Source organism: Mauremys mutica, chromosome 4 (genome assembly GCF_020497125.1).
Source record: "Mauremys mutica isolate MM-2020 ecotype Southern chromosome 4, ASM2049712v1, whole genome shotgun sequence".
NCBI classification, from domain to species: Eukaryota; Metazoa; Chordata; order Testudines; family Geoemydidae; genus Mauremys; species Mauremys mutica.
The window spans coordinates 118,254,432-118,281,389 of NC_059075.1; the positions used below are offsets into that span (position 1 = coordinate 118,254,432).

At 44.1% G+C, this 26,958-nt stretch overlaps 1 protein-coding gene across 1 annotated transcript; it reads right to left on the minus strand.

The window, feature by feature from the left end:
* Positions 1-372: 372 nt before the first annotated feature.
* LOC123368714 (NACHT, LRR and PYD domains-containing protein 3-like) lies at positions 373-26,094 on the minus strand. The gene is made up of 9 exons (XM_045013761.1): positions 24,969-26,094; positions 22,227-22,313; positions 21,888-22,058; positions 16,083-16,253; positions 14,460-14,630; positions 12,427-12,597; positions 11,259-11,432; positions 5,899-6,069; positions 373-2,826 (listed from the first exon to the last, which is right to left on the minus strand). Exons 1-9 carry the CDS (start codon positions 25,982-25,984, stop codon positions 2,739-2,741), a joined length of 2,220 nt encoding a protein of 739 aa, XP_044869696.1. The 5' UTR covers positions 25,985-26,094; the 3' UTR covers positions 373-2,738.
* Between the last annotated feature and the right edge of the window lie 864 nt (positions 26,095-26,958).

Sequence of the window (26,958 nt, forward strand, 5' to 3'; positions counted from 1 at the left end):
TGCTGCCCCAGGTAACAGTCAGTATTTTGTTACTGAGTCCAGTGCCGTGTCAGCAATGCTTTGTGTTGCATTGGGCTGGCACTGCTTATTTTTACACTTAGAGAAAAATCACGGAATAAAAACTTTCTGTAAAATTCCCAATTAAACCTGCATTTATGTACGGCAATAGGTTTTGGATGCAGTTTACTGATGCAGTCATTGATAGATGCCTTGGAGAGAGAAATTGAGCTCTGAACTCTAGCAAAGTAGTATGGAACAACTTGAACATGGGGCTGTGCTACTCCTCCCTGACAGTACCACAGAAAGACAGGTGACGGTCATTGTGAGCATGGGGAGAGCCAACCACTGTGAAAGATACATCACCAGATATGGTGACAAGCAATCATAATTTATTCATCTTGTTTCAAGTGTTTAGTAGTTAAACTTTTAAAAAATGACTATTAATAATATAAAATCCATAAACAAAATAGCACAGGAAAGAAAAACAATGACAGAGGAAGATGTTTCCAAAATTAAACTCAGGACAGTGTAAGCTATAGAGATGATCACGATCATCTCTTCCCTTAAGATCCCAAAGCAACTGTAGCTACCCTATTAAAATAAATGAAGCTCTCTGCATTTCCGTCCAGTGTGCATAGTTCACTTTGTTATTAGGTAGGGAGAATAATTGCAGCAGGACCATATTTCTTCATGGAGGGCCTGATCCAACTCCCATTGACTTTCCCAGTGAAAGCTAAATCAGGTGATCTATAAATAACCAGGACCTCTTGTTTTAACATTGGTTTAGTGCAATGGGGTGAACAGAATAGCCTTCAACTAAGTAACGCGTTGCTTTGCAAATGATAAAGCTTTGTGAATAAATCTGTTTCTATTGATTCAGAGTAAACTAACAGAAAACACAGAACCAAAAAAATTTGCTACAGTGAGGTTGTCTACATTCAATCTCACTAAAGATTTAGGGCTATCTCAGCACCCAACAGCTCCCTTTTAAACACCTACCCAGCCAGATTTTCAAGGTGTTTAGCTTCTAGCTCCTGTTAAGAACAACAGGAACTGCTGCTATTTTTTTAAACTATAGCCCTAAATCATTTAATGCCAGTAAGTGAGAAATGCCAGTAAATTAGGGCCCCAATTTGGGATTAATCTTGACTTTAACTGGAATTGCACATGATCAGCTTTTCTCAGCATCAGGCTCCCTGTGAGCCCGGCCCTACTCCAACTGGCCACTGTGAGCATTTGGACTGGGTTTTGTTATTCATTCATTTTCAGTAGCCAGGGGTGGGATCCATGAATGGACACAGACACTGAGCACTGTGGTGCCTAGAAAAATCACAGGAACAACACTGTGATCCACAAAGCCTGAGTTCGGCACCTAGGCTCCCAATACAATGAAGGGGGAGGAGAGAGGTGCCTTAGACTGCGTTCCACAAAACCAGCATTGCCAGGGGTGAGGCACTTACGCTAGCCAATGGGAGATGCTTACAAGAGGGTTGTGAGCTAAGACTTGCCTCTCTCTCGGAGATAGGCACTTAGGTGTCTCCCTGTAGTCTGGACTTCTCTGCTTGTGATCTGTGAACTGGGAGAAGCTAGGTGTTTGGCCACTGTCACATGCGGAGGCTGAAACAAAACCAAGAGGAGGCACACCACCCCCTGCCCAAGCCATTAGCCTAGAGGATAGGGTACTCATCCGCATGTGGAGGACCTCCAGTTCATAGTCCCCCTTCCACCTGACAGGCAGAAGGCATTTGAAAAGGGATCAGCCCTTTCTCGGGTGAGTGCCCCTAACCAGTATGCATATGCATAGAAATATTCTAACTCTTTCTCTGGGCTCACCTAATATTTAATTATTTACTTAACGTGGAACAACTTCAACAGGAAAGACTGAGGGAGCCCCTTCTGAGATTGTCCCATAGTCCAGTGGCTAGAACGCTCCCCTAAAAGGTGGAAGATCCTTGTTTAAATCCCTCTCCACGTGAGGGGGAGAAGGGGACCTGAACTGGAGCTCTCCCCCATCCCAGGTGGGTATCCTAACCACTGGGCTAAAAGTCATCAGGGAAGTCATCGTCCTCCTCCACAGCAGACTGAGCCACTCATACACTGATCCAGTCGCGTGCTACGCACTCTTCTGGGGATTGGAGCAGCCGGTATATCTCTCAGTGCCTTGGGGCAGTAGTAGTGAAGGAAGGTATAGTTGACCACACTTTGTCCAAATCAGTGCTTAACTAATGTGATGATTTACCACTCCCACCGTTGCTGCCAGTGATGGAGAGGCACTGCTTTGAGCATCACATTACGGAAGTATCATGTAACATCTTAGAGTAGATGCAGCTGCACAGTCTCCAAAAACCTGAATTTCTATTTTAAAAATAAGGCAGGAAAAAAATAAAACCTATGGGGAAAAAACCACACAAATGCAGGGAGTAGGATACTGCCTGCAGGTTGTGTGTGTTGGAGTGAGCAAGCCAGCAGAAGTTGTGAACACGACCCTGAGAGGAATCAAAGAGAGAGGGCTTCTTGGGCATAAGTCCCTACATAGCAGACTTGGGGATTTCCTAGCAAGGAACTGCATTCTGTTTTTCTCTTACCGTGATCAGGCAAAGAAAACTCTGCCTTTTTTATTTTTTTAAACAAACAAGATTGCAGTATACTTCCCATATTATCAATTGCTCCACCCAGTGGAAACAATCCTTAACACCCTGAAGATAAGTTAACTATTGCCCTTCTTGGGCTGCACAACATTATAACTGTATGACCAGATGAGGGTTCATTGTTTCCACAGCACTCAGCTCTCTCCTCATTTCTTCACTCATATTGCTATAGCGCAACCTGTGTGATGAAAAAAGTATTAATTTTATTAGATACAAAAGGAGCGATCCAGCTCCCAATTCAAATGCTCCCTGAGTACACAATCCCTTAGAAGGGCAACACAAGTTTACCTTTCTGGGAGGTCTGTGATTTCCCTTCAGCTGGTGGGCACTAGTCAGAAAGAGCAAGTTTGGCTCACCCCCAGCAGGAGCACCTTTTGCTGTCCCCCTCTCCTAACATTGTCTGGTACCAACTCCTCCCTCTTCCTCTGGCTAACAACACCTGTCATATTTTTTTCTAACTTCAGAGGCTGTAACTGTGCTGGGCTGATAATACTGGGAGTAGTTGGTCAATGTGCCTCTCCATTCTCTCTCCTTTTACCTTTCACTGGTCCCAATATTTGCTTTACCACACCTTTCCCCCCCCCCCCACTTCATCCCGCCCCTGTAATATTGTACCAACATTGTCTGCCCTTGGCAGACAAACCTGTCAGGATTATGATGCTGTGGGTTTTTCCCTGTTTGCTGTCTTTCATGGAGTGCTCTCAATGAGTCTGGTCTAGTACGTAACTGACATCTTAAAAACAACTCTACTGGGAGTTTTCTGAGTGGTAGACTGGGGGGTTGACCTATATGAGAACAGGAGATCCTTGCCACTTGGAGATCCTTGCCTCTGCCAAACCATTTGAGGCTGGGTGACAGGTAGCTGACCTAGCATGTTTCACAGAATTTTGCCATAGAAATGTCTGGAAGTCCTCAGAAATAAATTGTGGACCATTATCTGAAATGAACTCCTCAAGTAGGTGGGAAATGTATCGCAAACCACTTCAGGTGTTTTTCCAGAAGAGGAGGTTGTCATGTGAACTACCTCTGGCTAGCAAGAATAAGGATCATTTGCTTGTTTTTTTCCTGCAAAGTCAATGTATACCCATTGCCAAGGCTTCATAGCTCCCTTCCATGGATGACATGATGCCTTTTATGGTATGTTTGGATGGCTATTACAGGAGTCATGCTGGCCACACTTAATCAGATGTCAAGATTTTCCATTGTTGAACACAGACAGCTGCTGCCATGTTCGTTGTATTGCCAACATTCTTTACCAAGCAGTATATTATTTGGATTTCATTTTTCATCTCCAATTTATACAGTCACCTTAAAAACTAGGGATATTCACACATTAGAAAAAAATCTGTGTGCGCTGTTAGTTAAGGTTGCTCTGTTCTGCTTTAACATTATTCTCCAGTGCTGAAAAGCTAGGAAATAAAAACAAAACAAACTTTTGTTTCTCTAACAACATCAGCATAAAAATGTATTAATTCTTACCCATTACTACTGTGATAAAGTTCCTCCTCTACCTTGGTGGGTCTTGCGCTTATTGGTGGATTTTGCTAGCCTCAGAGATCTTCCTGTGTTGGATCAGGAGTTGGGAGGTTTTGGGGGGAACCCAGGCCCACCCTATACCCCGGGTTCCAGCCCAGGGCCCTGTGGACTGCAGCTGTCTAGAGTGCCTTCTGGAACAGCTACATGACAGCTACAACTCCCTGGGCTACTGCCCCGTGGCCTCCTCGCAACACCTTCTTTGTCCTCACCACAGGACCTTCCTCCTGATGTCTGTTAACGCTTGTACTCCTCAGTCCTCCAGCAGCATGTCCTCTCACTGCCAGCTCCTTACACACACCACTAACTGGAGTGAGACTTTTTATACCAGGTGTCCTGATTAGCCTTAATTAATTCTAGTAACTTCCCAATTGGCTACAGGTTTCCTAATTATCCTGCCTGCCTTAATTAGTTCTAGAAAGTTCCTGAGTGTTCTGGAATAGTCCCTGTTATCTTACCCAGGGAAAAGGGACCTGCTTAACTTGGAGCTAATGTATCTACCTTCAACCACTCTCTTGTAGCCATCTGGCCTGACCCTGTCACACTAGCCTCCTTCCACAACACACAAGGCTTCATAAACTACTATATACAGCCTAAACTCTGACATATGTACAAGAGGGACACACGTTACAAGTTGTTCTCTTTTCCTCAAAGGCGTCTGAAAAGAAAATCATATCCTAAAAAAAAGATTATGTACTTTGAACATGTCTATTAGAACGTTAACAAGGAATATTGAATGACTGTCCGTTCAGTAACGCTATCTATCCTGTGCGCTTAATGAGGCAAGGAGCCTGTAGAAAATAAAAAGAATTTGTGATCACGTAATTAAAGGTTTTATCACGATGCCTACACACCAGGGGGCTGAACTAATGTTGCAAAAGCAACTTCAATTCTAGCATTTCCTAAACTTTAAGAGCTTAACTTTTTAGCTTTAATAGTCCATGTTTGCCTCCTTGGGTGTTTTTTTTTTAAATGTATCAATAATTGTACTACCCCAAAGTCTCCACAGAACTTATCTCCATTTATCTGAGTCCATCTTTCATCATTTTGTTTCATAACATCCTCTTGTACTTGTAGATTTAGAACACGTCACTGAGTGCCATGCTGGATTTACAGGGAACTAAGTTAGTTGTCTGAAATTTTGTGAATTAAGGAACATTACAACAATTTATAGCTGCCTGGCATGTATGTCTGTCTTAACTACACTTGCCAGTGCTGTTAACACCTGTGAGAGCTGCTGCCTAGAGAGAGGGGCAGGCTTGCACTAAAGAATGAAGAAACTGGGCTGCTTGACAGACAGTCCTGACCTATTTGTCCCTGCTCTCTTTCTTTGAGTCTCTTTTTCCCTTCCATCTTTGTCCCAGGATTAATTATCCTAATGGCGGTAAACGAGAGGAATGAAGGAAGAGGGTTATTTTGAATGATGACAGGATCCCAGACTTGCGTTCCGCATCTGCCTTTCTGAGGAAAATATAAATGGAGCAGATTTTGATGTTAGAACCTCATGTAGTAAAAACTAGGACATGATCCCACTTTTGGTCTGCCGAAAGATGGCCGATCAACACGGTCGTGTCTTTCTCTCTTCCCCATGTAGGTTAGTGGTGCTGATCAAGGGTTGGTAGTGCATTCATTGTAATATTGCAGTCCTAGTAGCAAAAGCTAAAATCAGGATTGTATGATTTTAAAAGACACTAAAAGGAAGTCAATTGTTACTTACCTTATTTTCCTGAGCTTGCAATTTTGGTATTTCAGGTTTTCACACAGCAGCTTCACACCTGGATATCCCAGGTTGTTCTCCCCGAGGTCCAGCTCTGTCAGGATCTGATTTGTACTGAGAACAGTGGAGAGATCGCTACAACAATCAGCTGTAAGATTGCACCAAGAAAATCTACAAGAGGCAAAAATAGCGAGAAGGAAGTTACTCCTTATTTCTTTCTCCCACTGACATCAATAGGTGTCTAGACAGATTCTTATTTCTGGATGTAGAGATAAGGGAAGCCATGTGACAGTAAACAATAAAAGTCCTCTCAGTGGATTCCTTGCCATATGCACCTGTTAAGTCATTCTTCACGTATTGCACAAGTGAACATTCTGTGAATGAGGCGTTGAGGGTACATCATGGCAAAGGGCTGGGGAATCAACCTACAGAAGGATGTGGCTGAAAAACTGGCCTAAATCTCTCTGACTGCTGCACAGAACTCTTGTTCCCTTCTGGTTAAGTAGATGGAGTCACAGCTTCTGTATCAGCTCTCTTTCTCCAGAAATGTTCCTCACTGCTAAAACTGTGAATCTTGTGTTGCAGGAGTCAACATCCCTCACACCCACAGACCTGATGACTATGTACCTTATTCTTTATCTCCTTGTTTTCAAAGGTGCATTTGACATTTTGGAAGGATGCAAAATACCAGCAGTGACCCTTAACACTACATTACTGAAGTTAGAATCATAGAATATCAGAGTTGGAAGGGACCTCAGGAGGTCATCTAGTCCAACCCCCTGCTCAAAGCAGGACCAATCCCCTGTTTGTGGCAGTGAATAATTGTTGAAAACCAGCACTCCTTGTTTAAATGAGAGAAACGTATTTAAACACTACTTTAGCTTACATCTTGTTTCCTCTGTGTATGTTACATCCAGTTACCTCTATGTAAAGACTCTAGACTGGTGTGAGACTTGACAAAAATGCCTACTCAAATGAATTGTATCAAAGCAAATCTAAGTGTAAAGAGGCCCAACTGAGTGCAGCAATGATGCACATGCCTTGGTTGTACTATTGCAGTATTCTTTGTTTTCTTTCGGGATCCACAATATCTTTGTTATCTTTGCACACTTGGAGCAAACGTTATTACATCCAAATGAAAAAAGTGGGGAAGTGCTAGTAAAGTGCATAGGTCCTTTTCAGCACCTCTCTCAATGTGCATGTTTGGATTCCTTCCTGATCATATGTTACTAATTTCCTTTATTTCCATTTAATTAATCATTGAAAAAAGGCACCTATCCAAGGCTTGACATGCCCTAACAAACCACCAGCAGCAGCAGTCAAGTAATCATTTCAACAGGAATTCGGCCACTTACAAAAACTCCTTTCCACCCCTTTATCATTCTAGGAAGCACATCTTCAGCCCTTTGCAAAAACCCTACAGATGTTTTTTGCAGCATACCCAGAAAGTCACCCAATTCAAGCTATTTCCAACCGAGCAGGGGCAGTAAGTCCCAGAGCCCACCAGAGAACGGCCTGCCAGCCACCCCCATTCTTTTATAAAGAGGGATCCAGCTGAGGTGCCTCTGCTGAGAATGGCTGTGGCAGTCTGGCCTAGGGATAGAGGTGATCTCTCAGGCAGACCAGTCCTAGGCCTTGTAAGGCTTTACAGGTCATAATCCACAGTTTGAAACTCCACCTGGAGACCAAAGGGCAGCCAGTGGAGATCCTGGAGCTCTGGTGTCATGTGCTCCCGAGCAAGATACTCGGTTCTATACCAGCTTTAGACTCTCGAGGGGTTAAGGTGTAACCCCATAGAGCATATTGTAATAGTCTGATTTTGAGAGAACAGAAGTATGGATAGCAATGGCAAGGCCTACATCCAAAAGGAAGGGTTGTAACCCGCTAGCTAGACACAGATGATAGAAAGCTTACTGAGTCACTGCTGTAACATGATCGTCAAACAGGAGCTGGGGTCTAGAACTATCCCTAAGTTACAAGCCCTAGAAACTAACAGCAGACGTACTCACTCAATCATAGGAATTGATATTATCTCAAACGCGTCCTCCATCTGCTTCCCCCAATCTACCATCATCACCTCAGTCTTGTCTGGGTTAAGCTTCTGCCAGCTTGCTCCCATTCATGCCACAATCTAGTCTAGACTCTGGCTGAAGCACTGAACTGCATCATCTGAGAGAAAGACTTGCGGCGGGATGTCATCAGAATACTGAAAACACCAAACCCCATGCCTCCTCACTAGACCCTCCTCACTGCCCCCTTGACACACTGAACAAGAGGGGTGACAGAATGGCCACACATGACACCCCACACCTGAGAGCTCTTCAGGAAACTGTAAGGATCAGGCCCTTTTCCTGTAGCATATTATAAGGCCTGTAGCGATATTGTAAGGACTAAAAGCCTATGGCCTTTGTCTGCAGCCAGACTGAAAGAGCAGCAGCTATTAGCTGAGTAGCAGAAAGTCACATCCTCTCATTCTATCTAAATTATATTAAAATAGTGTAAAATCAGGCTGTTAAAAAAAGAGACCCAGTCCTAATGGCAGCCACTATCACCAGATAAAGAAACAGATCTTAAGATGGTTAAAGAAAAACTTGATTTGATACATTCTGTCTGACAAGAAATCACTTATCAATAGTTGGGGCTGTGAAATCCCCATTTCTTTATTGTTTTGTCATTATGGTCCCCACTTCCATATTGTTTGTCTGTATGATCTGTGTCTGGTTCTTTAATTGTTTCTGTTTGCTGTATAATTAATTTTTCTACATGTAAATCAATGAAGGTGGTGGGATATAACTGGTTAGAGAATTATGTTACAATATGTTAGGATTGGTTAGTAAAAATGTAGTAAAGTAATTGGTTAAGGTATAGCTAAGCAGGACTCAAATTTCACTATACAAACTGGGGTCCAAGAAGACCAGAAGAGGGGAAAAGAAGGAACAGAAGAATAATAAGAAGGAAAGACCTGGAAGAAAAACTCACCCCCAAAACACAGACTAAGACCAGAGCTGCCAAGAATCCTCTGCACGACCGTGACATGCAGCAACCAGAACCCAGATGCGACTGACCTTGCCTGGCCAACAGGGAAAGTTTGCCTGCCTGATCGGGATTGGTGAGGATAGCATTGTATGCTTAGCATGTGTATTCTGCTTGGCTGGTAATTGTTAATAAATAGAGTAAGGATATTACTGTGTAAGGCTCTTTCACTGGTAAAAGATCCTGCAAACCCACAGGAAGTTACATCCTGAGCCCTAGGAATTGGGTATGGGTGGGTATTTAAATTAACAGGGTTATGCCTGAAGCCTAAAAACAGGTAAAGGTGGGTGCCCCTACAGTATGTGAGTGACAGAGAATTTGTGCGGGTAACAGAAAAGGAGCAATTCCCCACAACTATTGTTGAGATCTGAAGGAAAAGAATGAAACCACTGAAGAGCAGCCTCCATTCACTTCCATCCAGGCATTCTGTGACCAAGCCAGGTCTATGCCAAGATTGACAAGGGTCAGGGAGATCACAGGCATTTAGATATTGTGAGTTGTCTCACCACAACCTCCCCCACAATCTTATCCAAAAAAGGAAAGATACCTGGGCTCAACGGGTAGTAATCAATGGCTCAATGTCTATTTGGCAGCCGGTATCAAGCAGAGTGCCTTAGGGGTCGGTCCTGGGGCCAGTTTTGTTCAACATCTTTATTAATGATCTGGATGATGGGATGAATTGCACCCTCAGCAAGTTCACAGAGGACACTAAGCTGGGGGCAGAGGTAGATATGCTGGAGGGTAGGGATAGGGTCCAGAGTGACCTAGACAAATTGGAGGATTGGGTTAAAAGAAATCTGATGAGGTTCAACAAGGACAAGTGCAGAGTCTTGCATACAGGATGGAAGAATCCCATCCACCTCTACAGACTGGGGACCAACTGGCTAAACAGCAGTTCTGAATAAAGCGACCTGGAGATTACAGTGGATGAGAAGGTGGATATGAGTCAGCCATGTGCCCTTGTTGCCAAGAAGGCTAACGGCATAGCATTAGTAGGAGCGTTGCCAGCAGATCAAGGAAAGTGATTACTCCCCTTTATGTGGCACTGGTGAGGCCACACCTGGAGTATTGTGTCCCGTTTTGGGCCACCTAATACAGAAAGGATGTGGACAAATTGGACAGAGTCCAGTGGAGGGCAACGGAAATGATTAGGAGGCTGGGGCACATGATTTATGAGGAGAGGCTGAGGGAACTGGGCTTATTTAGTCTGCAGAAGAGAAAAGTGAGGGGGGATTTGATAGCAGCCTTCAACTACCTGAAGAGGGTTCCAAAGGGGATGGAGCTCGGCTGTTCTCAGTGATGGCAGATGACAGAACAAGGAGCAATGGTCTCAAGTTGCAGTGGGGGTGGTCTAGGCTGGATGCTAGGAAACACTATTTCACTAGGAGGGTGGTGAAGCACTGGAAAGGGTTACCTAGGAAGGTGGTGGAATCTCCATTCTTAGAGGTTTTTAAGGCCTGGCTTGACAAAGCCCTGGCTGGGATGATTTAGTTGTTGGTTGTCCTGCTTTGAGCAGGGGGTTGGACTGGATGGCCTCCTGGGGTCTCTTTCAACCCTAATATTCTATGATTCTATTGAATAATTAGCAAGATTGTCAGTATGAGTAATGCCTCCTTCAAAGCAACAGGCAGCCTGGCCTCTCTAAGAGAGGTGTTGACAATCTCCATAAGTGAGGGACCCAAGTACTTCCTCAGAGGCCTTCACCAGCCTGGAAGGCCATAGATTCAAAGCATAGGCTGAAACATCACTCGCTCAACACCTCCAGTACCTGAGGGAGCATCACTGGCTGAAACTGTAGCAGAAGACAATTTGTTCCCTCAGAACCTTGTTCTGCCACTACAAAAGCAGAGGGCCAGTCCTTAATTTGATCAATCTTGTGTGCAAAATAATTTCTTCACAACAGGAAGGACTCAGATCTGCTACTACAATGAGACAGGCTGGATTTATCGGACTATCTACCACCGGGAACTAACCTGTCTGAGATTTTGCAGATGCTATGGCAGAGGTAAAAAAACTTTTCATGGCATCCCACACAACCAAGGTTAGGAGTTTTAATAAATAAATAAATAAATAAATAAATCTGTATGCTGCAATCAGTTGGCATGAGACATTCACCACCGGTTCTCTAGCCATTTTTTTATCTGGTAAAATATGGCTGAACAGTACGGCAGTGGGTCTCTCCCCCCTTCCCCATGACAGGTAGTGGTGCTAGTCCAGTATTGGCAGTGCATGCATTGTAGTACTGTAATGCTAATAGAATAAGCTAAAATTATGATGGTATTATTTTAACAGGCACAGACTAATTAACAGACACAGCTGTTACTGACCTTATTTTCTTAAGTCTGCAGCTTGGATGTTTCAGTCTGTCACAAAGCACCTTCACTCCTGTATCTCCCAGTTGGCGATTCCACTTCAGGTCCAGCTCTGTTAGGACCTGATTCATACCAAGCGCAGAAGAGAGATCCCTGCAACAATCAGCTGTGAGATCACAGCTAAACAAACTGCAGGAACCAAAAACAAAGAGGAAAATTACTTCTAATTTCTTCCCTGCTCAGTTTTTATCTACTGATGTCAATGGGAGTCTAGAAAGAGTTTATTCATTCTGGAAGTGTAGATTAAATCATATTGCTCTTGCAGGATGTTGTAAAGACTGCAAGCAGTGTATTAAATTGCTACATAAAACAGAAGAATAGGTCTGGAGCACAGAATATAATGTTATGAGACTTGGGGCCGAGGGTAGGGGGAGAGTCAAGTCCAGCCACTTGACCCTGAAAACTGCTAGGACTTCAGCCCCTCCACTCAGTGCCCCTGAAAGGTGTCCATTGGTCCTCAATGATCTCTGATAGGGTGGGGACCAGATCTTTAACATTTTTAAGGTAGCATGCCTCATCTGCACCTGGAGTGCAGGATTCCAACTGCACCACTAACCCTAAGGGACGGGTATGAATTCCTGATGTCTGTGTATGGAGGAGAAGGAAGGAGCGAGCCGTTCAGTAGAGAAAGGATTGCCAATGAAACCTCCAAATTAACAGGTGCTTCCCTCCCCCCACAAGCTGAAAGACACAGAGAACTACTGACTGTAACACAGAGGTAGATGTCTCGGACTGTGATGGAGTTCAGGGCTTATATAGGGTAAAGAATTTGCATGATACAATTCTAAGAGTTTCAGTGCCCTCTATGGCTTTTATAAGCAGTGTTATCCCCAGTCCATCAGACTCAGACCCAGGCTAGTGGATTCCTTTGGTGCATGAGAATAATAGTTAAACCCAAGATTGAGGAGTTTCAGATCCAGTTCTTCAACTCAGGACTACCTTTTTAAAATCCATGATTTCCAAACAGAATAACGTCTTACAGGCTGCACCCATGTTGCAGGCCAGTGATTTTTCAAGTGCTGGAGACATTCTCAGCTTTTGGAATCTCTGTGTACCTGAAGGTAGATGGCATCACACATGACCTGCAAATTCTTCACATAAAGTAAAGCCTGTAAATGCTTACCCCAGTGTCTGCAGTTTACAGTCTGGATGTTTCAGTCCCTTACACAATTGCTTCACTCCTGAATCGCCCAGTTTATTCAAGTTCAGGCTCAGTTCTATCAAAGTCTGGCTGGTGCTGAGAACAGAGGAGAGCACTCCACAACAATTGGCTGTGAGACCACACTTATCTAACCTGCAGAGAGAAAAGCACGGAGAGGACATGATCACAGCTTTTGTTTTAAGAAGTAATATTGCCTTCTAGCCCATCTCCCTAGCCAAAGAGCACTGACTAATAAGAAGCCAGCTTGATTGTGGCTTCCCACTTAAGCCACATCACTCACCCTTCACTGTTGTCCAATCAGCATTAAGAATGGCCCAGATGTCTAAACCTCAAAGTTCTGCCATTGGCCAGTTAACAAAAAAGTTTGGAGTTTGACTTCCTGTCTAAGCAGCACTGACCCTAGCCCTTTCCACAGACAGCCAAAATTTAGGATAGATTTATGACCAACCCGTGGTTCCTCCCATTCGTCCCTCTCTCCACCCCACAGTCATTTCCTCTGAGAGATGTCATTTCATGGTCAGAAAAAGTCAACCACCAACTGCACTCCTGCTGACCATCTAACTGGGTTTTGGCCCCTGCTATAGGCTTCCCTTCGGGGGCCTAGATCATTATGAAGATGTAGTGACTCTGAACAGCTTGTTTGAAACAAAGTATTATTTATCCATCCATAGGAAGATAAACTGGGAGGAAAAAAGAGTTAAAACTATAAAACCCTATACACGCTTACCTAAGTTTAGCATCTCCCTCATAACTGATGTAGGCCTGACATAGCCTTGATTACCCCTCCCCACATCTTGTTCTCCTGGGAACCTTACAGCCTGCATCCTCTGCCTCAGAGGCTCAGCTTTTATACACTTTCAAGCTCTTCATGCAAGTCATCCTGCCTGGACCCCATGGAGCTTACAAAATGAGACCTCATTCACCCAGCCAGATCCCCTGATTCCACACTGGTGGAGGTGAACTTCAAAGGAATTAACACCTCCATCCTCCATTTGAGTACCAGCAATTGGGGCCATCTACAGTCATTGTCTTGGTTACCATTTAGTAAGCAATACAATAGTCAAACTCTCACACAGACAAAATTAATACAGATATCACCCATGTACTTCAAAGAAGTTGGGTACAGCTGCTCCATCCCAGCAAATGGCAGAGGCTGCCTCTGGTTGTGGCTGTTTCATATCAAAGTTTTGTGTGGGAGGCACAGTGATCTGTCATTACCCCTTCCTCTTCTCCCCAGAACATTAGATTTGGAGCCTAGGGGAGGGGTCAGTGTGGGCCATGCTGGCAGTCACATGACCCACTTCGCCCCTCCCATGAATCGCCCCTGGCTTGTAAATCAACAGCCTCCATTAGCTAACCTGGTTACCCCCTGCTAATGAAAGATTTTTCCCTACAAGATGCTTTCCAGTGAGCAGTTTTTAATGTCCCAAGTGACAGAGCTACTAAGATATCTGTGAGGAGACTTTTCCATGGGCTAATTGGATGTGTCAGGGCATCACTGCTCTAAAGCAAACACCCTTCAGTAAGATATGACCCCCCCTCCTTGTGCCTTCTTGCATGATTTACTCATTTGCTCTCCCAACCCTTCCCACTCTGAATTGGACAAGGCCGACTCCCTGCAAGGGAGTGTGGAGGGGGAGAAGTGGAACCATCAGCAACAGATAATCTCAGAAGGAGCTGCTGCATCTCCTTCCACCCAGCACAGTGAGGCCTCAGTGACCTCCCTCCTCAGGAGGGTTCAGGAAGGCGAGTGCACACTGACAGAGAGAATCTGAAGCTCACTGGCTCCTCCAAGAGGGAAGAGAGTAGGAAAGCAGATGGTACCATGACTCTCCCATCCACAAGGGGGAATAGAAGGTTATTGGCAGATGGCTCATAGCTACACATACACACGCCTGACGGGTGTCCTACATATCAGATGCCTTAAGGGAGCTGGCAACACACACCAGCCACATATCCTGTCAAATTCTTAAAGGGCACATGAAAATTCTTACCACAATTTCTGCAGTTTGCAGTCTGGATGTTTCAGCCCCGTACACAGCCGCCTCACACCAGAATCGCCCAGTTCATTTAAATTCAGGTTAACCTCAGTCAGGGTCTTTCTTGTAGCAAGAACAGAAGAGAGCTCCTCACAGCAATCAGCTGTAAGTTCGCAACCCCACAATCTGCAGGAGAGAGAGAGAGAGAGAGAGAGAGAGAGATGAAAAATAACTAACTCTGTCCGTCCTGTCAACATCTCACTGGACTTCCAGGCAATAACATGCCAGTACTGTGGTACTGGGATAATCATAGGCTATGTCTGCACTATGGGGCTGGAGGTGTGATTCCCTGCTTGTGCAGATGTACCCATGCTAACTTGAGCAGAGCTAGCACACTCAAATTAATGCAGCTGTGGTAGTACAGTCAGCAGTGGCACATGCTAGCCACCCGAGTACATAATCTCGGTATATGTCAACATAGTATATAGACTTATCCATCCTCTAATTCACTCACTTCTCTGCCTAAATTATCATGTAATCCATCCATCAGAAAACAATAACTTCCTAACCCAGTGGTTCTCACCCAGGGGTACATGTACCCCTGAGAGTACACAGAGGTCTTCCAGGGGGTACATCAACTCATCGAGATATTTGCCTAGTTTTAACAACAGGCTACATAAAAAGCACTAACAAAGTCAGTTTCATACAGAGAATGACTTGTTTATTATACTGCTCGATATATTATATACTGAAATGCAAGTACAATATTTATATTCCAAATGATTTATTTTAGAATTATATAATAAAAATGAGAAAAATCGGCAATTTTGCAGTAATGGTGTGCTGTGACATTTTTGTATTTTTATGTCTGATTTTTGTAAGCAAGTAGTTTTTAAGTGAGGTGAAACTTAAAAACAAGACAAATCCTGAAAGTGGTTCAGTAGCTTGGAAAGGTTGAGAGCCACTGTCCTAACCAAGTATCCTAAAGCCCCCTAACCGCTGAGTGTTCTGTTTGTACAGCACCTAGCACAATGGAGTCTCAGTCCAAAACTATGGCTCCTAGGTGCTATGGTACTACTAATACTACTACTTTTTTAGGGAAAGCCCAAGAAAATAGAGTCTTACAGCATGCTCTGAAAATCACCAAACCTGAGTTATCAGACCTAAGGGTGCAGGAGAGTGTGTTCAAGAATAAAGGGCACTTCACAAAAGACATTAGATCCCTTCCTTTTAAACCAGATTAGCTGAAGTTTTTCCACTGACTGCAACGGTGGTGATATCTCATGAGGAGAAGGCTCCAAGAGAGATGATCTGTGGCCCACAAGCATCTACTTTTCAGTGTTCATTCAGTGCCCAGCAAAGTGAGGCTCCATTAGGCCCGCTGAGTACTCTTGTCACACAAATAAAAAAAAAAGTTAAACACAATACCAGTATGACACAGTCACAGAAAGGTAGGGCTGGAAGGGACCTCAAGGATTCCATCCCCCTGTGCTGAGGCTGGGTTAAGTAAACCTAGACCATCCCTGGCAAGTGTTTGTGTAACCTGCTCTTAAAAACCTTTCATGACAAGTATTCCACAACCTTCCCAAGTAGCTTGGAATAGCAGACTCAGACTACAGAAAACCAGCTGGTACTTACACTATTTTTTGCAATCTGCTATTTTGACATTTTAGCCCTTCACACAGCAGTTTCACTCCTGAATCTCCCAGTCGATTCCACTTCAGCTCCAGTTCTGAGAGGGTCTGGTTGGTACGGAGCATGTGGGAGAGAGACCCACAACCACCAATTGTGAGACCACAACTCTCCAACCTGCAACAGCCAGAGATAAACAGAAGAAAATGACTTATTTCTGCTCAATTCATTGTGTTTCACTCACTAAGGTCAAGAAGCATCTAGAAAGATTTTTTTTCTTTATTCTGTAAGGTTAGAGTTGTGCTGAGGAGGATGAAAGTCTTGGGGAAGAGAACATCAAGCTGTAACAGAGTGAAACAATCCAGTAGTTGGGACTCTCCTTCCACATGATGTCATGGTATCTTGCACTAAGGAACCCCAATTATTAAGTATAGCCAGATACCAGTAATGGGGGGTTCAGTTATTAGAAAAATGGATAGTTTGGGGTTTGTGATGATCGGGAGATGATGGTCAATTGCCTGCTAGGTATGAAGATTGCAGACTTCAAGACATCTCAATAGACTTATGTACAGTACTGAGAAGGAGCCGGTGGCAGTGGTAGATGTACGGATGACATAGGGAAAGGTAGTAAAGAGGTCCTGGAGGACAAATTTAGGCTACTAAGTAAGAAAGAGACTAAAGTCCAGGACCTCTATGGGAGGATTTTTTTAAATGCTTCCAGTTCCACATGCAGAGCCAGATAAGAGACAGAACTGCAGGGTCTCAATGTGTGGATGAGACAATGATGTTCAGAGAAGAGATTCTGGTTTATTTATAAATGCAAACAAACTTGTTTGTCTTAGTGATTGGCTGAACAAGAAATAGGACTGAGTGGACTTGCAAGCTCTAAAATTTTACATTGTTTTATTTTTGAGTGCAGTTATGTGAAAAAAATACTCTATATTTGTAAGTTGCACTTTCACAATAGAGATTGCACTACAGTACTTGTATGAGGTGAATTGAAAAATACTTTTGTTACCTTTTTTACAGTGCAAATATTTGTAATAAAAAATAATAATGTAAAGTGAGCACCGTACACTTTGTAGTCTGCCTTGTAATTGAAATCAATATATAAAAATATAAAAAACATCCAAAAATATTTAAATAAATCCTATTCTGTTTTTGTTTAACAGTGCAATTAAAACTGCAATTAATCATAATCCATTTTTTTAATCGTTTGACAGCCCTAAATTTTTCATAATGCACAAACACAAGGGGGCCAAATTAAGGATGCATAGACAACCTTCATTCTGGTGTTTCCTAACTTTCAACTACTTGATTTTGCAACTTCAATAATGTTTTTTTATAACATGCTTTTGGTATGTAACTGCCAAAGTTATTCTTTAAAAGGGCAAAGGCAAAAACCAGTTGTATGGTGTATCTCTGTAACAATCACTGCATCAGCACTGAACCTTCAGCACTGAAGCACAGACTTCTACCATCTGAGCCACTGTATTAGCCATATTAGCTTGCAGCAGAAGGTGGCTGTTATCTCGGGGTGGAAGAGAGGGGGTTGTATGGGCCACAGCAGGGCCGCCCAGAGACGGGGGGCAAGAGGGGCAATTTGCCCCAGGCCCCGAGCCCCACGGGGGCCCCCACCAGAGTTTTTCGGGGCCCCTGGAGCGGGGTCCCTCACTCGCTCTGGGGGGCCCGGCAAACTCTTGTGCGGCTGGGCGCAGGAGCTTCTTCTGCTCCCGGTCTTCGCTGGCAGGGGGTCCTTCTGCTCCGGGGCAGAAGGACCCCCCGCTGGCGAATTACCGCCGAAGACGGAGCGGGACCCGCCGCCAAAGTTCAGCCCAGTCTTCGGCGGCAATTCGGCGGCGGGGGGCCCTTCCCTTCCGGGACCCGCCGGCGTAGTGCCCCGAAGACCTGCCGCGGGCCCCCCCCCCCCCCCCAGAATTACCGCCGAAGACCGGGCTGCGCTTCGGTGGCGGCTCCCGCTTCGGCGGTAATTCGGGGCACTTCGGCGGCGGGTCCCGGAACGGAAGGGCCCCCCGCCGCCGAAGACCCCGGGCCCCCGGAATCCTCTGGGCGGCCCTGGGCCACTGGCAACATGTGCTGGATCCCAGGGTTGGTTGGAGCATGATGGGAAAGCTTAGTCCTTTCTCCCTCTCCCACCTGCACATTTCCAGGTAACTGTGAGAGATCCTGCTTCATGCAATGCTCATGGCGGGAGAGATGATGAGTCACTAGAGCCAACATGCAATCTGGTTCTCATCCACTTCTAACCCAACCAGTGGTGAAAGTAAATGCCCCGATTTACCAGTACGCCAGGGTCCTAGGCAAGGTGGGAGAGCAGCTCTGGGACCCCAGAAGGGGTGGGGCCTTGGGCACAAGGGGCGGGGCTGGAGATCAGACTCCTCCAGCCAGCCCTTCATGGCTCCTGTTGCCACGGCAGCCAGGAGCCCAGGGGCTGCAGTGGTGATTTGAAAAGCCCAAGGGCTCCGGCAGCAATTTAAAGGACCCAGGACTCCCAGCCTCTGCCGCAGAAGTAGCAGCAGCCAGGAACCCCAGGCCCGCTGCCCCTTTTTCTCCCCCTCATTGGCAGCTCTGCCGGTAGGGTCTGGCACTGCTACAGCAGCACTTTAATGTCAGTAGTTTACGGGCTGGTACTGGCAGCCAGTTCTTACCAGCATGCCATACTGATCCATACCACTTTCACCTCTGCCTCCCACACCACGCTATGGGCAACTATTAAGGTCTGCTGTAAACAATGGAGGAGTTAGAGCTTTTAAAAAAAAAGATAAAAAGCACAAGAATCTTTTATACTGGAAGAGGTTAGGATACCTTAATATAGGGGTTGACCTCAGCCCTGAGGCCCCAGAGGCAGGGCCAGCTCCAGACCCCAGCGCGCCAAGCGCGCGCTTGGGGCAGCATGCCGCGGGGGGCGCTCTGCCTGTCGCCGGGAGGGCGGCAGGCGGCTCTGGTAGACCTCCCGCAGGTGTGCCTGCGGAGGGTCCGCTGGTCCTGCGGCTCCGGTGGAGCATCCACAGGCGTGCCTGCGGGAGGTCCACCGGAGCCGCCTGCCGCCCTCCCGGCGACAGGCAGAGCGCCCCCTGCGGCATGCTGCCCCAAGCGCGCGCTTGGCGCGCTGGGGTCTGGAGCCGGCCCTGGCCGCCCCTGCCCAGAGGGCACCCTTACCTCTTATCACACCAGCTTGGTGGACATGGGGCCTAGTGAAGCGGACAGGGAACACATCAAGGTTGTCAAGGTTGATGGCATGGAGTGTCTGGGATGGAGGGATACAGCGGCTCGGTTCTCTCTGGTTCGACCGAGTGTGGTTCCAGATGCTAGTGTTCTGATGGGGCAGACGACCCACATTAAGGGGGTGGGGCCGTAGAGGTTCTCTGTGCCCCTGGCTAAGGTTCATGTGGAATGGGAAGGTATGGAAAGGGATTTACTGGTGGGGATGCTCGAGGACATCCCCGCGGACATGTTGCTGGAAAATGATTTTTTCAGCAAAACTAGGGCTGTTAGTGTGGTAACTCGCAGCATGAAGAAAGGCTGTGAGGGGCTCCTAGAGGGGGAGGCAGTTCCAGCTGATGACTGTAGGTCTGATGCAGCTGAACAGCCAACTCCTCCTGCCCCAGGGAACACAGGGGTGGGTGACTTGGAGGGAGTCCCCAGGGATGGGGCGGGGACCTTGGAACCCATAGAGGAGTTGGGGGAGGGTCCCATTGACAGGACAGTGCAGGGAGGCGGGGTACTCCCAAATATGGGAGAGGAAGAGCCAGGCCTCTGCCCTGCTGAAGACAACAGGCTCCCAGGGGTGGGGGCAGGGGAGATGCAGTCAGTGCCCAGGGAAGGGGACGCTATCTCAAGGGTTGTCTGTCAGGAATTTGCAGCTAGACAAAGGGCAGACCCCTCCCTTGAAAGTATAAGAAAGTGTATCTTGGAGGGAACTCCAGGAAGGGAGGGGGGGAGAAGTTTTTTGAAGAGGACGGGAAACTGTACAGGGAGGTCCCTGTAGGGAAAAAAACGGGGTCCCGGTCAACCCTATAAGCAGTTGGTTGTACCCAGCCAACACTGGGGGGAATTAGTGCTGGTAGCGCATGACAGTCCCTTTGCTGGTCACTTGGGGGTACAGAGGACATATGACAGGCTGAGGAGGAATTTCTACTGGCCAGGGATACAGAATTATGTGAGGGATTATTGTAGGACTTGTGCAGTGTGTCAGGAGAGTAAGAAGCCGGGGGGACCCCAGAAGGCTCCGCTGCATCCCTTGCCCATCATCCAGGAGGCATTCCAAAGAGTGGCAATAGACATAGTGGGTCCTATGCCACGCCCCTCTTGAAGGGGGAACAAGTATATCTTGGTGGCAGTAGACTTCGCCACTCGGTATCCTGAGGCAATTGCACTGTCTAACATAGAAGCTGAGACAGTGGCAAGAGCTCTGCTCACCATATTCAGCAGAGTGGGCTTCCCTAAGGAGATTTTGTCTGATCGGGGGGCAAACTTTATGTCGCAGTTGTTCAATGAGCTATGGAAGGTGTGTGGAGTGAAACAGCTTAAGACGGCCCCCTACCACCCCCAGGCCAATAAGGCACAAGAATCTTTTATACTGGAAGAGGTTAGGATACCTCAACATAGGGGGTGCAATCAGCTTCCCTTATAGTATTGTTACCCCCTTTTAACCCAAGCCGTTAGCTGGCTTGTGGAGTCCTGTGGGTCATTTGTGTTAGGAGGAGAAATTGATGAAAGAGTCAGGTATTTCTTTGTAAATAAACAGGATTTCAACAATGTGTTGTTTGCCTCTTTCATCTAGCATAGGGATTCTCAAATTGTGGGTCAGCACCCCAAAGTGGGTCATGACCCCGTTTTAATGAGGTTGCCAGGTCTGGCATTCGACTTGCTGGGGTCCAGAGCTGAAGCTTCAGCCCAAGAGCTTTGGCCCCGGGTGGTGGGGCTCAGGTTACAGCCCCCCCTGCCCCCACTCAGGGTTGAAACCCTCAAGCTTTTCTGTCCCCACCCACAGCTGGCTGCAGGGGTGGCAGGTTTATATAATTTTTGGTGGTGCCCAAAACGGGTCAAAGTCATGCCCCCCCCCCAGCCCCCACCCCACACACCTGCCTTGTACAAAAAGGACCTTTCTGTAATTGAACCAGAGCCCTACAAACACTGCATATCTGTGAGCATCTGCGAGCTCTGCAAAGCTTCAGTTTTCTGTCAGTGGAAATTCCCAACCCCCATCGCTGATTGAGTATCTCTTTTTGGAACAACTCACATTTCTTTGGCTTCAGTTCCAGAACGGCAGCCCTTCAGCTTATCACAGATTATTTGTAAATGTACCAGTCTTTGTTCAAAGGTTTTATCATGCACCAGGCTATCACCATGGAATGATGCCTGTCAGACACAAATTAAGCCTACTTGGATATTTAGGATTCTCAGGTACCATGGGGCTCTGTACTTTATTTGTTTTAAATGAAAATGAATGTAAAATAACTTTTAAAATAGCAAGTACTTAAAGTAGGCTATTATCGAAAAGAGTAATATGATGTTCCAATTTTTCTTGGAAAATGCATTGTGTAATTTTCTTTATTAAAAAGTTTAAACTGTTTTCCCCAGAGTTCAGAGGGGTTCAGATACAGTGCTCTTGTTTAAACCCACTCTTATCTAAAATCTCTATGTTATAAACCTTCCAGGATGCACACCCAATGTGAACTACTGACATGTTAAGTGCTATAGACACACTTGGTTTTCAGTCTCCTCATACACCTAAAATCAGCTAGCCACACACCCTGGGGGGCTATGTACATACTTGTGGCTACTTACCTGAGTGTTTGCAGTTTGCAGTTTGGATGTTTTAGTCCCTTACATAGGTCCGGCACTGCTCGGTTTCCCTGGTCATTATAGCTCAGGTCCAGCTCTCTCAGGGTCTGATTAATGCTGAGAGCAGAGGACAGGTCCCTATAACAAGCAACTGTGAGACTGCACATCTCTAACCTGCAGAAGAATGGAGCACAGAGAGAACATATGTTATGGCTGTTCTAACAAGTGGCCTTCCCTGGTAGCCTCAACTCACTGACTAATTAGCAGCTACACAGTACTTATTTCTGGGAAAATATAAGTAAAAAGAAGATTTTAAAACAGGGAAAGGAAAAAGTTTCTTACTTCAGTTTCTTTAATTTGCAGTTTGGATCCTTCAGTGCTTGACACAGCAGGTAGACAGGTGAATTATTTGGCTCAGCCTGTTCTCTCCTAGAAAAAAATGGAAAATAGATTTTTTAGTTTTTTCCTGAACATGGCACTTTGAATGGGGCTTCTATATGAAGTATATGGATTTTGCTACATTTGCAGTTCATTGTAAGTTCCCCTAAACAAAAATGTATTTAGCTCAGAAAGATGTACTTTCAATATCACAGTCAAATTGTACAATCTGTTCTAAGTGCAACCAGTTCATTTTCTGTACTTGCAGTACAGTGGTTATTTGGACATTCACATGCTGTATTAGGCATTCATGCAAGTTGTGGTCTCTGCAAAGATTACATGCTTTTGGGTTCGTGAACAAGGGTCTGGTTTTCACTGACGCTGAGCAGCCACTATTGATATCAACCGGAGATGCTGACGCTCAGCGCTTCTGAAACTCAAGCCCTAATTGCTTATCACTTTTAAAGATGCAATAAAAATATCAGAGGAATTTTGCTTAAAGTCTTATAGTGATTTAACTTAAAAAAGCATAACCCCAGTTACACTGTACTGAGTTTATCATCATTTCAGTTATCAGAAAGGGCAGCTATTTAGGTCCTGACATCAGAGAGCAGCACAGGTCATGGACATTTTATGACAGCACATACATATAAGTAGTAAGTGGGACAAATTTTGATAAAAATATTTCTCAAAGTATGTGGAACAATAACCCCCTCCCAGACATATGTAAGTGTAATATAGAAGTTCTTTTCTCATTCTAATACTTTGTGTCTTATTGCCTTTATTTAATTCCAGCGTTCTGCCTTGTTTCATTTATTTAATGTATTTAGAAGTATACTAGCAGCTTTGCACAATTAAATTTTGTTTAGAATGTGTGCTAAATGCATTAACCTATTTCCCTCTGAAGAGGAAAAAGCATAAAATATATTTGTAATGATTCTTGTAAGGTTTAATTAAATAGAAGAAAAAATAGCATCTTTCAAAATGTCTGAATAGTGCCAAAAATGCACACCAGCCAACAACTGATACCTAGGGGGTCCAGAAAGGGAGGAAAGAGTAGGAGGGACTTTGTATCCCTATGACCATGTTGTTGGACAAAAAGAAGGTGGGGAATAAAGCAGTCTAGTTGGTGCAATATTGGAAGGGTGAGGACACTTGTAAAAATATATATGGTGATGGAACAGTATTATTATTACTATTAATAAATAAATAAATAATAATAATAAATAATAGACAGATACTTGCAACACTGAGTCAATACTTAAAACCTTTCAGTGGGATCAACTCCTGTTAAATGACAGGATTCTCAGACAAACATTGCCGACCTTTTACTTCCCAATATTTTAAAATGCATTGAGACTACTGTTAAGCTAGCTTTAGCGCTGAAATAGCCAGGAACTGAAAATACATACACCTTTACACAATCCATAAAGGTAGGCTTTGATTGGATAGTCAATGACACCATGTCATATGACAGAGCTAGAGAATCATAGAAAGAATTACTTCCTTTTCACACTGAAAAAAGAATAAAGAAAGCAATATTATCCCCACAGCTACTGTCTATTTCTGCTTCTCTGTAGATGTTGGCCTGGAACTTCTCCCAGTTCCCTGTGGCCTGCCTTCCTCTTACAGATTTAAAGAAACAACACATGCATACCTACACTCTAAAGCATTGCTAATTGTTTTATAGTTCTCTGTAGCCTTGGGAAATTGGTATGTTTTGGTGGAGAATAACACTTCTGTTGCCACCACCACCACGCCCTGATTTAGTCAAATCCTGGATTTTTGTTTGTGTTGGAAGAAAATATACTCATGAACCTTGATGAAAATTTTGGTGTGAAAATATACATTGCCATATGTACATTTCATGTCATAGCTTTGTATCAGTTATTAGAATTATAAATGGAAGAAACTAATTCTTAGACATTTTCAGGCATCTTTAGCTTTTTAAAAAAATACTTTGCTGGCTATAAAAGGTTTTGTGGCGTGTTCTACTTTTATTCTACAGAATTATATATCAATCACACAATGCACCTGAAACAAAAACTGAGAACTAGTTTATGCCTTTCAGCTAGCAAAAGTAACACTACTGTCAATATTAAAGCATAGAGAATAGGCCCCATTCCCATTTAAACTAAGTCCTCTCACTTTGAGTGTAAGGGTTGTATATTCTTTACCACGGTGATGTAAAGTGGCCTTAGCGTAAATAAGAATCAGGCTCAATAAAATAAATTTCAGGGTTAGCAACTGTATCTTTTTTTTTAAGACTAGTAGAACCTGCCCATTGATAGCTATCTTATTTTATCTGGTATGCATATGGAAGAGGAAACAGCTGTCTGTCCCAGTCACTAAGAGGGCAAAAACAAAAAAAAAGTGTTAGGCAAAAGAGTAAGGTAACTTTGGCCCCAATGGTTCATACAGATGGAGTGTCTGACCCTTCTTCCCCTTCTACCCTCCAATGGGCTTAAATAATGTTCTGTATGGGTACAAGTTTCTGCTTGTAGAATCAGTGCTTTTGTTGATAGTAACACCCAGAGAAGCTTCCACAATTGTGTCGCTAACTTTCTGAAATTAAAATTGGGTTGGGGTTTTTTTGGGGTGGGTCACTTAAGCCATTTATGAGTTATTAAAACAAGAAAGAAAGAAACAGATTTCCACTATTAAAGAAACTTTGCAAACGGTTGGTGGCACTCAGATAATACTTACAGACATAACTGCTTAGCTGGTGGTGGGGCTAATTCTTCATTCTTGTCTTCAACTCCAAATCTACATCCAGAGAGCCAAAGTGACTTCAGTGTAGGACAACTCTTTACAAAGAATGAAATAACCATTTGATCCATTTGGGTTAAAGAGTAATTACTTATATCTATTTCAGTGAAATGATCCAAAGCACTTTTCACAAAACTTTCTTCTTGGATCTCATACAAACAATGAAATTCTTCAAGCTTGTAAATCAGCTCATCATGCGAAGAGGAAAATGACAATTTTTTTTGTTTTGTTTTTACCCATTTCAGTAAATCTGGCTTTATTTTAGGTGAAATCTTCAAGCCAATTTTTTTCTTGACGTCCTTCATTGTCTCTTCATTTAAGAGACCAAACAGAAATCGCACTGTTAACATTAAATAATTTCCAGATTTTCCATAGTATTCTAATAACAGTTTTGCATCTCTGTTAGGAGTCACTGAACATTTCATTTGTTCATCTTCCTCCAGTACATAAAACAAAGCAGCGAAAAACTCTTGAAAGCTTAAGTGAATGAAGCTGTAGACACTTACACAATCGATGTCCCTTTTAAAAACACTCTCATTAAGAAAGAGGGGGAGAGAGTAGAATTCATCTAAACTGTACTCCTTTATTTCTTCCTCCCCAAACAGTATTTTCTGTTTCCAAATTCCATCTGCAGCCAAGGAACAAAGTTTCTTCAGATTATCGTGAATGTTTTGGTTTTCTCTGTGGCTGTGTGGCTCTAATAAACTGTATAAGAAAAGCATATACACAGCAGTGAGTGTTTTTGAATTTTGTGCAAAATCTTTACCTGCCTCCAGCTGTTGTTTCATAACAGTGCAGATGATCCAACACACAATGGGGACAAAGCACATGGTGAAAAGCATCTCATTTTGTTTCACAAAATCAAAGGCTCTTGTTGCATCAATATTATTTCCAAAGGAACTTGTGGAAATATTCCTTCCTGTCATCTTCAGAAAATCCCAGTATCTCTGCATAACGTGAACACGCCATACAGTGTTGGAGTTTCTCCAGAGCAGTGGGTCTTGTAGTGATCATTAAGTAGGATTTAGGAAGCAACTTTTTCCTAAATAAACTGCTCAATATATCTTCCACTGGCATCTCCTTCCTGGGATCTGTGCACAGACTATCTTCCTTTCGATCAAAGGAAAACCTCAGTTCATCAAAACCATCAATTATGAAGAGAAGTTCTTCTTGATTTAACAAAATCTCTTCAATTGGTACATTTTTGTCAGGACAATTTTTAGTAATTAAGTCAATCACTGTTCCTTGCTTACTTCCATAGTTTATTTCTCTACAATTTATGTAGAAAATGTATGCAAATCTGTTCTCATAAACTTCTCCAGAAGCCCAGTCTAACATGATCTTTTTTGCAGTCATTGTTTTTCCAATACCTGCAGCTCCCTGCAGAACAACAATTTGTGGTGTTTGTCCATTTTCATCAGGATTAAATAAGGAGTTCATGGTAACAGAAGAACGAGCTCGTTCAGTCATGATTTTTGCATGTCTCCATCCGGAGGCCATTATTTCATGTTCTCTGTCCTTTTTGCAACGAAGCTTGCTTATAATAGTCAGTTTTGTATACCTTTTGCTTAGATTCACATTCTCACCGAGACGAGAGTTCCTTTCTTTTATTAACTGGTACTGTTTTTTAATATGTTCTTTATACTTCACCCTGTAATCTAAATCAGTGACAAGAAGCATTACACACAAACAATGAACTAGGAGCTGAGAGCTTAATTTTAACAAATTAAATATTTTTCTATTTAAACCATAATAATAAGAGTGCATAAAATGTATTTTATCCTAGAGGATCTGAAATCACTTACCTATGTTCCAGATTCTGCAGCCCTAGCTTAAAGTTATACATGTGCATGTACAAGTGTTTTGCTGAACTGGGGCCATGTACAGGAAGGAATCCTTTCAACTACCACTGAAATGCAGCCACCTG

What these genes read in the sequence shown, in the direction of transcription:
- LOC123368714 (XM_045013761.1), bottom strand. Translation starts at nt 25,984, where the DNA reads ATGCAGAGATACTGGGATTTTCTGAAGATGACAGGAAGGAATATTTCC. An exon ending in AGCAGATTGCAAAAAATAGT is followed by an intron (nt 14,631 to 16,082) that starts GTAAGTACCAGC and finishes TCTCTCCTGCAG; the next exon opens with ATTGTGGGGTTGCGAACTTA. An exon ending in TGCAGACTTAAGAAAATAAG is followed by an intron (nt 6,070 to 11,258) that starts GTCAGTAACAGC and finishes TGCCTCTTGTAG; the next exon opens with ATTTTCTTGGTGCAATCTTA.